A 13,806-nucleotide genomic window follows, 5' to 3' on the forward strand; every position below is an offset into this window, starting at 1 on the left:
AAAAGGTGGGGGGAGGGGAAGGAGAAACGCAAGGTGACAGGCGAAAACGGGAGGGGGAGGTGTGAAGTAAAGAGCTCGGAAGCCAACCCGCGAAAGAGATGCAGGGCCAGAGAAGAGGAGATAGGAGAGGACAGAAGAGTATGGAAGAGTAAGATACATGTACTTTGATAATAAATTTACTTTGAACTTAGAATTATCCAACTTCTGGTAAACTATTCTTCCCACTGTTTCCCTTTTCCTCTCTCTACCCAGTCACTCCACACCTGCCCTGCCCCAATCATCCTGTTCCTTTCCTCTCCTCCATCCGCTATCACCCTCCCATTGGTTCCCCCTATCACTATTCCCGTTTTCCCTCCTCAACCCTTCACTCGGTTCCTTGGTCCTGTCATATTCTGCCATCTGGTTGTCACTTCTCCTATCATTCCCCCGTCTGCCTGTCACCACTCCTTAACAGGATCCACCCATCACCTCCCAGCCTCACTGTTCCCATTACCCTCCACCTTTGTCAACCTACCAAACCCCTCATCTGAACCCACCTATCCACTCCCAGACTCTGTCATTATTCCCACTCTTCACTCCTCCATCTGCCTATCAACTCCCTCACCTGGATCCAACCATCACCTCCCAGACTTTGTCACTATTCCCATTACCCCACCATTCCCTTCTGTCTGCCTATCAAACCCCTCACCTGGACCCACCTATCACCTCCCAGACTCTGTCACTGTTCCCATTACCCCCCTCCCCTTCTGCCTGCCTATCAACCCCCTCACCTGGACCCACCTATCACCTCCTAGCCTCTATCACTATTCCCATTCCTCCCCTCTTCCAGCTGCCTATCATCCTCCTCACCTGAAACCACATCAGCTCCCAAGGCACGCTGAGTGGGGGTACTGCCCCATTGTGCAGGTAGGAATTGGCACCCAAATGTACATCGCAATTGAAGATGTCCCTCTTTCTTCTGGGCAAATCAAAACTTTTCCCCAGAGCTTTGAGGTTTACACCCAAACAACGTGCTTAGTGTACACAACATCAAGTCGAGATGAGTTTGTTGCCATGGGCACAGGTACAGGTGTGAAGATTCAGAATAATCACTCAGTGGCCACTTTATTAGATACACCTGCTCATTAATGCAAATATCTAACCAGCCAATCATGTGGCAGCAACTCAATGCATAAAAAGCATGCAGACATGGTCAAGAGGTTCAATTGTTGTTCCGCCCAAACATCAGAATGGGGGAAGAAGTGTGATCTAAGTGACTTAGACTGTGGAATGATTGTTGGTTCCAGACAGGGCGGTTCCATTATCTCAGAAGCTGCTGATCTCCTGGGATTTTCATCCACAACAGTCTCTAGAGTTTACAGGGAATGGTGTGAAAAACAAAAACATCCAGTGAATGGCATTTTTATGTGTGAAAACACCTTGTTAACGAGAGAGGTCAGAGGAGAATGGCCAGACTGGTTCAAGCTGACAGGAAGGTGACAGTAACTCAAATAACCATGCTTTACAACAGCGGTGTGCAGAAGAGCATCTCTGACACACAATACTGTATGTCAAACCTTGAAGTGGATGGGCTACAGCAGCAGAAGACCATGACCATACACTCAGTGGCCACAGTATTTACAGGCAGCCACTCAATGGCCAATTTATTATTTATGGGAGGTGCATGATAAATTGGTCACTCTTTTGATATTTAAATATATTTTCAAGTACGGAATGAGACTGTGGGTGGCTGGACAGTTATAATCGACAAACTGATTACAAATATCGTCCTCACCTTTACCCCAGATGACCAGGTTTCCACTGGAGTCTCCTGTGATCACATCCCCATTCTCAGAGAAAGCCAAACACAGAACGTACTTGGGTTTTTCTTGTTTCTGGAAGAAAAAATTCAACCAGTTAACTGATAAGACTTTGCAGAACAAGTTGAGGCCATTTATCTAATCGAGACTCCTACAAAGAGAAATCCAGCTAGCTCAGCTCTTTATACTCAATTTTTATCTCCCTTGTGTAGCTAACTAACTCCCTTTCAACAACTCTGATTGACACCTCTTCCTTTTGTTGCGATCAACTCCCACAAGTGGTTAGATTGGTTTTCTCTGTGGAAATTAGTTGGTCAGATAAGTTTTCTCTATGGAAACTGTTTGGTCAGATCAGTTTTCTCTATGGAATCCAATTAGTCAGATCAGATTTCTCTGTAGAATCCAATTGGTCAGATCAGTTTTCTCTGTGGAATCCAATTGGTCAGATCGGTTTTCTCTATGGAAACCAATTGGTCAGATCGTTTTTCTCTGTGGAAACCAATTGGTCAGGGCAGTTTTCTCTATGGAATCCAATTGGTCAGATCAGTTTTCTCTGTGGAAACCAATTGGCCAGATCAGTTTTCTCTGTGGAAACCAATTAGTCAGATGGGTTTTCTCTATAGAAACCAATTGGTTAGATTGGAAACCAATTGATGAGATCAGTTTGCTCTATGGAAACAATTGGTCAGATTGGCTTTTTCAATGGAATCCAACTTGTCAGATTGATTTACTCTGTGGAAAACAATTGGTGACATCAGATAAAAACTGCTGGACTGTTTCTACTTGATATTTGTATACAGTGCCTTTATGAAACACCATCACATTTTACACCCACTGTATGTTTTTCTTCCTGCTCTGTGTCACAAAGACAAGTACAGTAATAATCACTCACCACCAATTTGCATTCTAAGCAGAAATCATTACCCTGCTCCAGCAACACATCCCTGCACTAACCCATCACCCTAAACACATGCACGTCCCGGTTGCCCTAACAGACAATGTCCTCAATTTCCAAGGATAGTACCGGTCTTGCCAAATGTTCAGATGCACTACAGAACATTGCTTTATTCTGAGGCTGTGCCCTCAGATCTCAGACTCTCCTGTTAATGGGAACATCCTCTCCATATCCACTCTATATTCAGGCCTTTAAACTCCATCGAGGTCAGGTCCAGGATGTTCCTCATCTCAAATCTACCATTCCAGGGATTATGAGGAGAAATCTCTTCAACCAGAATGTGTTGAATTTGTGGAATTCACAAGTCATTGAGTGTATTTAAGGTAGAGATTGATAGTTTCCTGATTGGGAGGGAGATTAAGAGTTACGTGGATTAACAAATAATCAACCATGCTTGAATTATGGCATAATTATGGCACCAGTAGGGCAAATGGCCTAATTCTGCTCCTACATTGTAAGGATTTACCTACAGCAAGCTTCGTAGGATCCACCCAACCCATGTCAGAGTCTGCGGACAGACCTTGTAGAAACGTGGCTTGAAGACAATATCCATGTACCATCAATCTCCTGGCCAGGACACTCTTGGACTTGGGCTATATTATTAGCCTTAATTTTTTTTGCAAGCATAACTATGTGTGCCTTGTGCTGTGTGTGACTGTTGGTTCTGTGTTTTGTACCTTGACCCCAGAGGAACATTGTTTTGTTTGACTGTATCCACGAGTAGGGTTGAAAAACAATTGAATGAGAGTGTACAGCAATCACTCCTCAGCCCAGCCGTCTCCTGAAAAGCCAGCAAGCTGTTCCATTTGCTACTCTCCCACTCTTGTTGCAATATCTTTCTCTCCCTCGTTCGTGTGAGAGAGCCTGTCCGAGATGCCGAAGTGTTGGGATGGACAATAGTTTTGATGGACTCTAGACCATGGTCTCTGGGGGTTTTGCTTGCATTGGGGGGGGAGTAATGGTCTTGCTGCTGCTTGTGCTTGCGAAAGGGGAGGGAGTTTGGGATTCTAATGTTTTCTGTCATTCATTCTTTCTTTTTTGTTTTGTGGATGTCTGTGAAGAGTAAGAATTCCAGGTTGTACACTGGATACATTCTCTGATAGTAAATCAAACCATTGGACCAATTAAACTTGAATTTCCTCGGCCCAGCTACTCCTGAAAAACCAACATGTTTTTTCCTGTAAAACCAGCAACGTTCACCTCATAAATGCCCTGCTTCTTGGAGAGAGTGTTGCCTTCCATTGTCCAGAAGAGAATATGGGATTTTCCACAAGTGATAATGAGATTGGCTTCAGTTGGGTGGAAACTTGCCGCCAGCACGGATTCATTGGAACACTGCAAGAAGGTAAAACAGACCAGGTTCAGAGAGACGCCTCAATGCAGTGCCCCCCATACCCTTTACATCAATACAAACCGGGAATCTATGCATTCAGCTGATCTGATTACGACCCCAGTTTATAACACACATCCACATACAACGGGTTGTGTTATTCACTGTAACTTTTAAGACCATAAACACGAGAGATCCTGCAGATGCTGGAAATCCAGAGCAACACACACAAAATTCTGAAGGAACTCAGCAGGTCAGGCAGCAGCTATGGAGAGGGATGAACAGTGGACGTTTTGGGCTGAGAGGTTTATCGGGGTTTTCAACAGGACAAATTTTAGAACTATTTTTCCACACAAAGCCTGGAAGGAGTGAAAATTAGAAATAATCAGAATCAGAATTAATATCACTGGCATCTGTCAAGAAATTAGTTGTTTTTGCAGTAGAGGTACATTGTAATATATATTAACAAGTAGTGCAAATAAACTGTTGAGGTCATGTTCGTGGATTCAAGTCCATTCAGAAATCGGTTGGCAGAAGGAAAGAAACTGTTCCTGAATCACTGAGTGTGTGCCTTCAGGCACCTGTATCTCCTCCCTGGTGGTTTCAATAAGACGACATGTCCTGGGTGATGGGTGTGAAATCTGCTCCCATAACCATTGGTTGATGCAAACTAAAACATGCCCATTAGCGTAACACTTTACAGCGCCAGAAATCAGCGTTTGGCGGTTCAATTCCCGCCGATGCCCGGTGCGTTCTCCTCGTGATTGCATGGGTTTTCTCCAGCTGCTCTGGTTTCCTCGCACGTTCCAAACAGACGTACGAGTTGGCGTTACCCAGTTGTGGGCAACGTTGGCGCCAGAAGCATGGTGACACTTGCGGGCTGCCCCCAGCACATCTGGGATGCAGATGTCACTTTTCATGGTTGTTTACATGTGACAAATAAAACTAATATTTATGTTTGTAACAATATATAAACATAGATCTGTTCAGGCCAGATCAACAAAGGATCTGGAGCAGTGGTGAGTTAGAACGGCAGAGGCAGAGGACCACCTCACACACCATCCATCCTCCCATCTCATCTGACATCTCCTGACCCATCTGCACAAAGGTCTGCAGTTCGCCTATTACCCTCTTTAGTCATCTCAGGGCCAAACAAACTGGAGCAGGCCACCCATTTTAAGTCTACTTTCCAGTCCTGTTCCAGCATGTCAGTCCACGGTGTCCTCTAAGCCACTCCCAGGTTGGAGGAGCAACCCCTGATGGCATGAACATCGAGTTCTCCAACTACTGGTAATTTCTCCCCCTCTCTCTTCTCTGTTTTGCATTGCCCATTCTGTCTCCTCTCTCACTCTTTCTCCTCCTCACCTGCCTATCCTCTCCATCTGGTGCCCCTCCTCCTTCTCTTTCCCCAGCTTCTCACTTCATTCCCCCCACCCCACCCTCCCACCATCCTCCTATTCCCCCTCATCTGGTCTGACCTATCACCTGCCAATGTATACTCCTTCCCTTCCTCCCTCATCCTTATCCTGGCTTCGTCTCTCTTCCTTTCCAGTCCTGATGAAGGGTCGACCGTTTATTCCCCTCCACACATGCTGCCTGACTTGCTGAGTTCCTCCGGTATTTTGTCTGAGTTGCATTGGAGTGGGAACAGAGGGACTGCCTGAGAGATTACCCTTAGCTTCACTGAATAGCAGCAAGGTTTGAGGGACTGAATGGTCTCTCTCTAGCTCCAACTGTCGGACCCAGTTGTGGTATTTCACTGCAGGAGAGAGTTAAAAGGAATTTCCAATTGTTTTCTTTTTTCTGAGCTTTCAAGAAACTGCTCTGTGAGGAATGACCACAACCAGTCACTGGGATCGTGGTGGGTTCACCCACCGATGAACAGAAATCATTCAGCATAGGGTTCATCACGTGGCCATCATACCCACTTCTTCAGGGAGGCAAGGTGGAGGTATGTCTATACCAAAGTAATGCAAGGCGCTTCTTCCCTCCGCTGGCCTGCAGGTCACCCTTGGGCAAGGTGTAGCACCTGCTTAGCCCCCTAATCAGGGTCATGTGAAGCCATGGGGGCAGGTGGTGGATGATCGTATGAGCAGCCGGTGCAGATCACAAGTCCTGGTTACGTGACCACTGACACCAGGCAGACAATCTCTGAAGAGTATTGATAATGGCTGGGGTCACCCGTCTTGTAAAGACACTGCCTAGACGAAGCCAATGGCAAACCACTTAGGTAGAAAAATTTGCCAAGACCAACCATGGTCACAGAAAGACCATGAACGCCCATGTCATACGACACGGCACATAATGAACAAACTCACTTTGACTCTTACGAGGGGTGATTGATAAGTTCGTGGCCTAAGGTAGACAGAGTCAATTTTAGAAAACCTAGCACATTTATTTTTTCTACATTTACACACTTAGTCCAGCGGTCGTGGAGCATACGGATCCCTTCTTTGTAGAAGTCGGCGTCTGGGACCTCCAGAAGTGGTCCACAGCAGGGGTGATTGATAAGTTCGTGACCTAAGGTAGAAGGAGATGAGTTATTAACTTCAAACTTTCAGCATTTTCACTCAAAGAGTTGAACTACACGTGCATGTAATGAGAGCTGCATAACTCATCTCCTTCTACCTTAGCCCACGAACTCATCAATCACCCCTGCTGTGGCCCACCTGGAGGTCCAAGATGCTCTCGTTACATGCACATGCAGTTCAGCTCTTTGAGTGATAATGCAGAAAGCTTGAAGTTAATAACTCATCTCTTTCTATCTTAGGCCACAAACTTATCAATCACCTCTGCTGTGGACCACTTCTGGAGGTCCAAGATGCCAACTTCTACAAAGGAGGGATCCATATGCTCCATGACCGCTGGACTAAGTGTGTCAATGTAGGATGGGACTATGTTGAAAAATAATCTGCTAGGCTTTCTAAAATTGACTCCTTCTACCTTAGGCCACGAACATATCAACCACCCCTTGTAAATCTATATAAGTGAACCCAAGCTTTTCCATTGTTTTCTGTTCACCTATTGTCATAGTACGCACACCCAAGGTGTAAGTGGGTGGTACAGTGGCACAGAGGTTAGCACAACGCTTTAGGGTACAGGCGACCCGGGTTCAATTCCCACCACTGCCTGTAAGGAGTTTGTACGTTCTCCGTTTCTGCGTGGGTTTCCTCCGGGTGCTCTGGTTTCCTCCCACAGTCCAAAGACATACCAGTTGTTAAGTTAGTTGGTCATTATAAATTGTCCTGTGATTAGGCTAGGATTAAGTCAGGGCACTGTTGGGCAGCACGGTTTGAAGGGCCGGAAGGGCCTATTCCACGCTGTATCCCAACTAGTAAATAGAATAGACAGCTACAATACATTACAGGCCTTTCGTCCCACAATGTTGTGCTGACCATGTAACCTACTCTAGAAACTGCCTAGAATTTCCCTACCACATAGCCCTCTATTTTTCTAAGCTCCATGTACCTATCTAAGAGTCTCTTAAAAAATCCTATTGTATCCCCCTCCACCACCGTTGCCGGCAGTGCATTCCATACACTCACCACTCTCTGTGTGAAAAACCTACCTCTGACATCCCCCTTGTACCTACTTCCAAGCACCTTAAAACTATGCCCCTCGTGTTAGCCCCTCATGCTCCCCGGGAAAAAGCCTCTGGCTATCCACACGATCAATGCCACTTATCACTATAAATAAATGAATCAATAAATAAATAAATACAATGAATATTAGCTTATTACACCAGCGCCAATGTATTTTACAAACTGGGCAAACAGAAGTTAAGAAACTTAACATAAATTCCACAAATTCCACCAGGCCGGGCTGCGAAAGGAGGAGGGTTGGGTACGGGCCTATCAACCTCATCCCAGGAAAGCTCAGAGCTACAGAGATGCCAACAGAAGCTCCAAAGGCCCCATCCTTGGAGAGGAAAGATCTCTAGACAGGCTACACCTATCGACAACTAGAAAGACTGGCTCAGAGCAGAATACTCTGGCGAGTTGCTGTCGGCAGCCCGTGTCCCAGGGGCTTCAGTATATACCACAAAAATAAACATCAGCTACTCCTTTCAAATATCTGACGTTGGAGAGGGTACAGAGAAGATTCACTAGAATGATTCTGGGAATGAGAGGGTTAACATATGAGGAACGTTTGTCCGCTCTTGGACTGCATTCCTTGGAGTTTAGAAGAATGAGGGGAAACCTCATAGAAACATTTTGAATGTTGAAAGGCATGGACAGAGTGGATGTGGCAAAGTTGTTTCCCATGATGGGGGAGCCTAGTACGAGAGGGCATGACTTAAGAATTGAAGGGTGCCCATTCAGAACAGAAATGCGAAGAAATTTTTTTAGCCAGAGGGTGGTGAATCTATGGAATTTGTTGCCACGGGCAGCAGTGGAGGCCAAGTCATTGGGTGTATTTAAGGCAGAGATTGATAGATATCTGAGTAGCCAGGGCATCAAAGGTTATGGTGAGAAGGTGGGAGAGTAGGACTAAATGGGCGAATGGATCAGCTCATGATAAAATGGCGGAGCAGACTTGATGGGTCGAATGGTCGACTTCTGCTCCTTTGTCTTATGATCACACTGCCCTTAGGAGTTTGCTAAGATTCATGTGACATCTAAAACTTCGACAAATCTCTATAGATGTGTAGTGGAGAGTATAGTGACTGGCTGCAACACACTCTGGTGTACAAACACCAATGCCCTTGAATGGAAATTCCTACAAAAAGTACTGAATACGGCCCAGTCCATCACAGGTAAAGCCCTCCCCACCAGAGCGCTGTCACAGGAGAGCAGGGCCCATCATCAGGGACCCCCACCACCGAGGACATGCTCTCTTCTCGCTGGTGCCATCAGGAAGGTACAGGAGCCTCAGGACTCACACCACCAGGTTCAGGAATAGTTACTACCCCTCAACTACCAGGTTCTTGAACCAAAGGGGATAACTTCACTTGCCCCATCATTGAGATGTTCCCACAGCCAATGGACTCGCTTTCAAGAACTTTTGAAATGAACAAATTTCACGACATACGCCAGTGATATTAAATCTCATTCTGACTCTTCATTTCATGTCCTCGATATTTATTGCTTATTTATTTATTATTATTATGTCTCTCTTTTTCTATTTGCTCAATTTGTTATCTTCTGCAATCTGGTTGGGCGGTCTTTCATTGATTCTGTTATGGTTATTACTCTATAAATTTATAGAGTATGTCCTCAAGAAAATGAATCTCGGGGTTGTGTATGGTGACATATTTCTACTTTAATAATAAATTCTCTTTGAACTTTGAATCAAAATTACCCACACAGGAAATGATATAAAAACAGCTTTCGTACAGGAAGTGATGTTCATACTAAGCAGGCAGCATACTAAATTTAACTGCCCTGCCTGGCATCCCAGAGGATGTCAAACTTAATTACAGAAACTAAAAGTCAAATGATCATTTCACTAAGTCTTTGGCAACAGAAGGACACTCTCAGAGACTGGCCTTGAAAACAGTGTTTCTACACAGTCTTTAACCATTCTCTCTTCCGAAATGCCAGCCTTGATGACGTTCCTGTTGGGGATCTGCACTAAATGCTGGGCTGGTTAACCATGAGTTGAGGGTGAGCTGAGTAGTCCTCTTGTGGCAATGATCGGCTGGGTTGAGATCAGTAGGAACTTAGTTCCATTGGCTCTTCTGGGCCGATCAACTGATATGTTGGATCCTTTTATGTATGTCAACATAGAATCTCCTTGTTTCGTTAAATATATAACTGAGCACAACCTTGCTGTTGGTAAAGAACTTGACATCATCTAGTTCTGTGTCCAGCTCTTCGATTGTCATCTCTGCCATCTCAACTGCTAGAACAACAGTACCAAGTTCAGGCCCTGGTATGGTGAGATCTGGTTTGGGAGCAAGCTTTGCCTTGTCCAGGATGAATCCAACTTCACTATATCCAGCAGTGTCTGTGACCTTCAGGCTTGCAAAAGCAGCAACTGCTTTAGTTGACACATCACAGAAGATGCAGACCTCTTCCATTTGGGTTGCAGATAGCGGAACTGTTGTGTAGGTTCTTGGAATCTTCAAACCGTTAAGATCATGAAGGGAAGAACACTATTGTTGCCACTCTTGTGTTTCTCTTTAGGGAGTGGGACATCCCATCCACAAGTGACCGAGGTCAACATGAAGCAGCCGTGGATATTGACTGAAACAGGAAATCCAATAGGGTCAGTAGGTTATCAATAGTGGATAGCACGCCATGATGCGTAAAGGGTCTTTCGGTGTCAGCGACCTGGAAAGTAGAGGTCTCAATATTGAGGTCCCATCATTACTGACACCTTTGCTCTGTACAGGAGGGAGGTCCTGCCCAAGATCAAGATTCTGTAGACCTTTGGCCACATCTTCTGATGAGAAACATTTGCATGAACTCAGCACCATTGGATGCGCCAACATGTCTTGTGCTGCTTTCAGCATGCTGACTGCTTCTTCTGCCTTAGAAAATTACTTAAGACCATCAACAATGTAGAAATGCCTTTCTATTCCAATAGAACTCCTTCTTTGGCTGTCCTTCGATTTCAATGTTGACTGTGCTGAGAGTTTAGTCTCTGCAGGCACGTTTATGGGCCACAAGACCAGCATTGGATCAGCACTGTCTCCCACATCAGTTGCATTTGTGATTTGACCGGTCTAGCACCGAATGTCTGCGTTCATGACCTGCTTCATATTTCTTCTGCCTTTTCCCCTCGATAGCTGGGATTGACTTCTTGACGATGCAGTGCCAACTTCTTCTGTCCAGAGCATTCAGCCCATCGAGTCTGCTCCATCATTCCACCCTGACTGATTCCACTCAACCCCATACACCTGCCTTTTTGCCATATCCTCTGAAGGCCTGAGTAAGGTAAAACTGAATAAGACCACTGTGCCTTTCTTTGTTACTACACAGAACTCCAAATTTCACCACATCAGAATCAGAACTAGGTTTCATATCAGTGGCACGTCATGAAATTTGTTGTTGTGCGGCTGCGGTACGTCGGTTCCTTAAGGTTGTTATAGCCAGTGGTGGTAGACGGGATGAGTTCCCACTATCTGCTAAATACTCCCAATGGTGTGTGTCTGAAGTAGCCTCTGACAACCAGTCCAGCTCCTGGCCTTCACGTATGGCTTAGCTACTGAGCCCGGTGGAACTGTTCCTACTGACAGGAGAAGGGGCGAAGATGGGTTACTGGTGCCTTAAACCAGTCACTTCCGGCAGGTGGGGCTTGTCAGCCGTGGTTGGCAGCTCATCTAGGAGAAGGAATACTCGGATCTCAAGCCTCCGCTGCCTTGCAGCCATATCCACTCATGGGAGTGGCTTTGGGAGAAACGCCGAGGGAAAAATCTGGAGCTTCAGTCCCTAGGGCAGTCCTACATCGAGTTCAATGCCCACTGGTGACTCCTGCGATGCTGACAAACTGTATCGGTCTCTGCCGTTCCTTTGGGTTCATCAGATGTGTGGAAAGGGGGAGCCTGATACATGGGCAACAGCTTGCTCTCCATATCGTACTGCCCACCACTTGTGTAGCTAGACAGCCAGGACACAATAACCACAGTGAATCCTGGCCGACGAAGGCCTCTGACATTGCAGTACATTGCATTACATAATAATAACTGTAATTTACAGTAAAGTATATACATAAAGTATAAATTACGGTTATTATTATGTAATGCAATGTACTGCAATGTCAGAGGCCTCCGTCGGCCAGGATTGATTGTGATTATTGTGTCCTGGCTGTCTAGATATATATTTTAAGTGTGACACATGACCAAGTGGTTAGGGCATTGGGCTCATGATCTGAAGGTCATGGGTTCGAGCCTCGGGCGAGGCAGCATGTTGTGTCTTTGAGCAAGGTACTTAACCACACACTGCTCCAGTCCACCCAGCTGAAAATGGGTACCGGCAAATGCTGGGGGTTAATCTTGCCATAGACTGGCGTCCTATCCTGGGGGGAGTCTCGTACTCTCTCAGTCACTTCACGCCACAGAAACCGGCATAAGCACCAGCCTGATGGGCCACAAGGCTCGGGGCAGACTTTGAACATATATATATTTTAAAAGCTAAATTAAATAAATAGTGAGAAAAGAGAAAAACAGGGTGTGAGTTGGTGTTCATGGATTCAATGTCCATTCAAAAATTGGATGACAGAGGGGAAGAAACTGTTTCTGAATTGTTGATAGTCTGCCTTCAGGCCCCTGTACCTCTTTCCGGATGGTAGCGATAAGAGGGTACGTCCTGGGTGATGGGGGGGCTAGGGCCCATGATGGAGCTGACTGAGTTCACAACTTCCTGCAGCTCATTTCGATCCAGTGCAGTGCCCCCTTCCCCCACATTACCAGACGGTGATGCAGTCAGTAGAGTGCTGTCCATGGCACATCTGTAGAAACTTGCAAGTGTCTCTGGTGACATACAAAATCTCCTCAAACTCCTAGTGAAATATAGTCACTTTTGCAGCTTCCTTGTCACTGCATCGACACGTTGGGCTCAGGACGGCGTGGCATCCGCAAACTTGTGGAGTGTCGACCAGCTGTCCCACATCCTCCACTCCAACAGTAATGAGCTTTGGGGCACCTCAGGCACTGAGAAAATGGGTCATCTCCCTAGCTGGGAGAAGCTGATCCCGGACAGATGAATTCGATGACAATTACTGTATGTGATTGACGTGGAAGCTTTAGAGAGGGTGCAGAAGAGATTAACAGCCTGGATTAGAGAGCCTGTCTTGAGTTCAAAGTTCAAAGTTAGTTTTTTGTCAACGTACATGTATGTTGCCATATACTGTACACCCCTGAGATTCATTTTCTTGTGGGCATACTTGATAAAATCAGTAACCATAATCGAATCAGTGAAAGACTGCAGCAACAGAGTGTACCTTATGAGAATAGGTTGAGTGAACTCGGCCTTTTCTCCTTGGAGCGGCGGAGGGTGAGAGGTGACCTGTTAGAGGTGTACAAGATGATGAGAGGCACTGATCGTATAGATAGCCAGAGGCTTTTTCCCAGGGCTGAAATGGCTAAAACAAGGGGGCATAGTTTAAAGGTGTTTGGAAATAGGTACCGAGGGGATGTCAGGGGTAAGTTTTTCACACAGAGGGTGGTGGGTGCGTGGAATGCACTGCCAGTGACGGTGGTGGAGGCGGATACAATAGGGTCTTTTAAGAGACACTGAGATAGATACATGGAGCTTAGAAAAATAGAGGGCTATGCGGTAGGGAAATGTGAGGCACATCTAGAGTAGGTCACATGGTCAGCACAGCATTGTGGGCCGAAGGGCCTGTAATGTGCTGTAGATTTCTATGTTCTATATTCTAACAGTGTGGACATCCAGTATGCAAAAGACAACAATTTGCATAAATACAAAAAGAAAGGAAAAAAGGAATAATAATAATAACAATAATAATATCAAAGAAAGGTGCAGTGGAGCTAATTGAACACAAAACAGATCAGCAGAATACAATACAACCGATCGATGAACATGAAACATATACGTATCAGAGATACCAACAAGCAAAGAAAATATATCATAGTGTGATAGAGGAAAACCTTTCGACAGAGTTTACTTCAAGGCTTAAGAAAATCTGAAAAACAGAACTCAACAGTTAAAATATAACAAAAGTAATAGACACTTTCGCTATACCCATTTTAACGTTTTCTTTTGGCATAATATCTTGGTCCAAAACTGGTCTGGAAAATTGACAAAAAAAAAGAA

General features: G+C 45.4%; 1 protein-coding gene across 2 annotated transcripts in view; it reads right to left on the reverse strand.

The window, feature by feature from the left end:
- Positions 1 to 13,806, reverse strand: part of eml2 (EMAP like 2) — a 99,847-nt gene that overhangs the window by 29,468 nt on the left and 56,573 nt on the right. For both annotated transcript variants that reach the window (XM_072269823.1, XM_072269822.1), the window contains 2 exons: positions 3,955 to 4,089; positions 1,775 to 1,874 (listed from right to left, as the gene is read on the reverse strand). In XM_072269823.1, coding sequence (XP_072125924.1) covers positions 1,775 to 1,874; positions 3,955 to 4,089 — 235 coding nt within the window. The remainder of the gene's footprint in view (positions 1 to 1,774; positions 1,875 to 3,954; positions 4,090 to 13,806) is intronic.

Source organism: Mobula birostris, chromosome 10 (genome assembly GCF_030028105.1).
Source record: "Mobula birostris isolate sMobBir1 chromosome 10, sMobBir1.hap1, whole genome shotgun sequence".
NCBI classification, from domain to species: Eukaryota; Metazoa; Chordata; class Chondrichthyes; order Myliobatiformes; family Myliobatidae; genus Mobula; species Mobula birostris.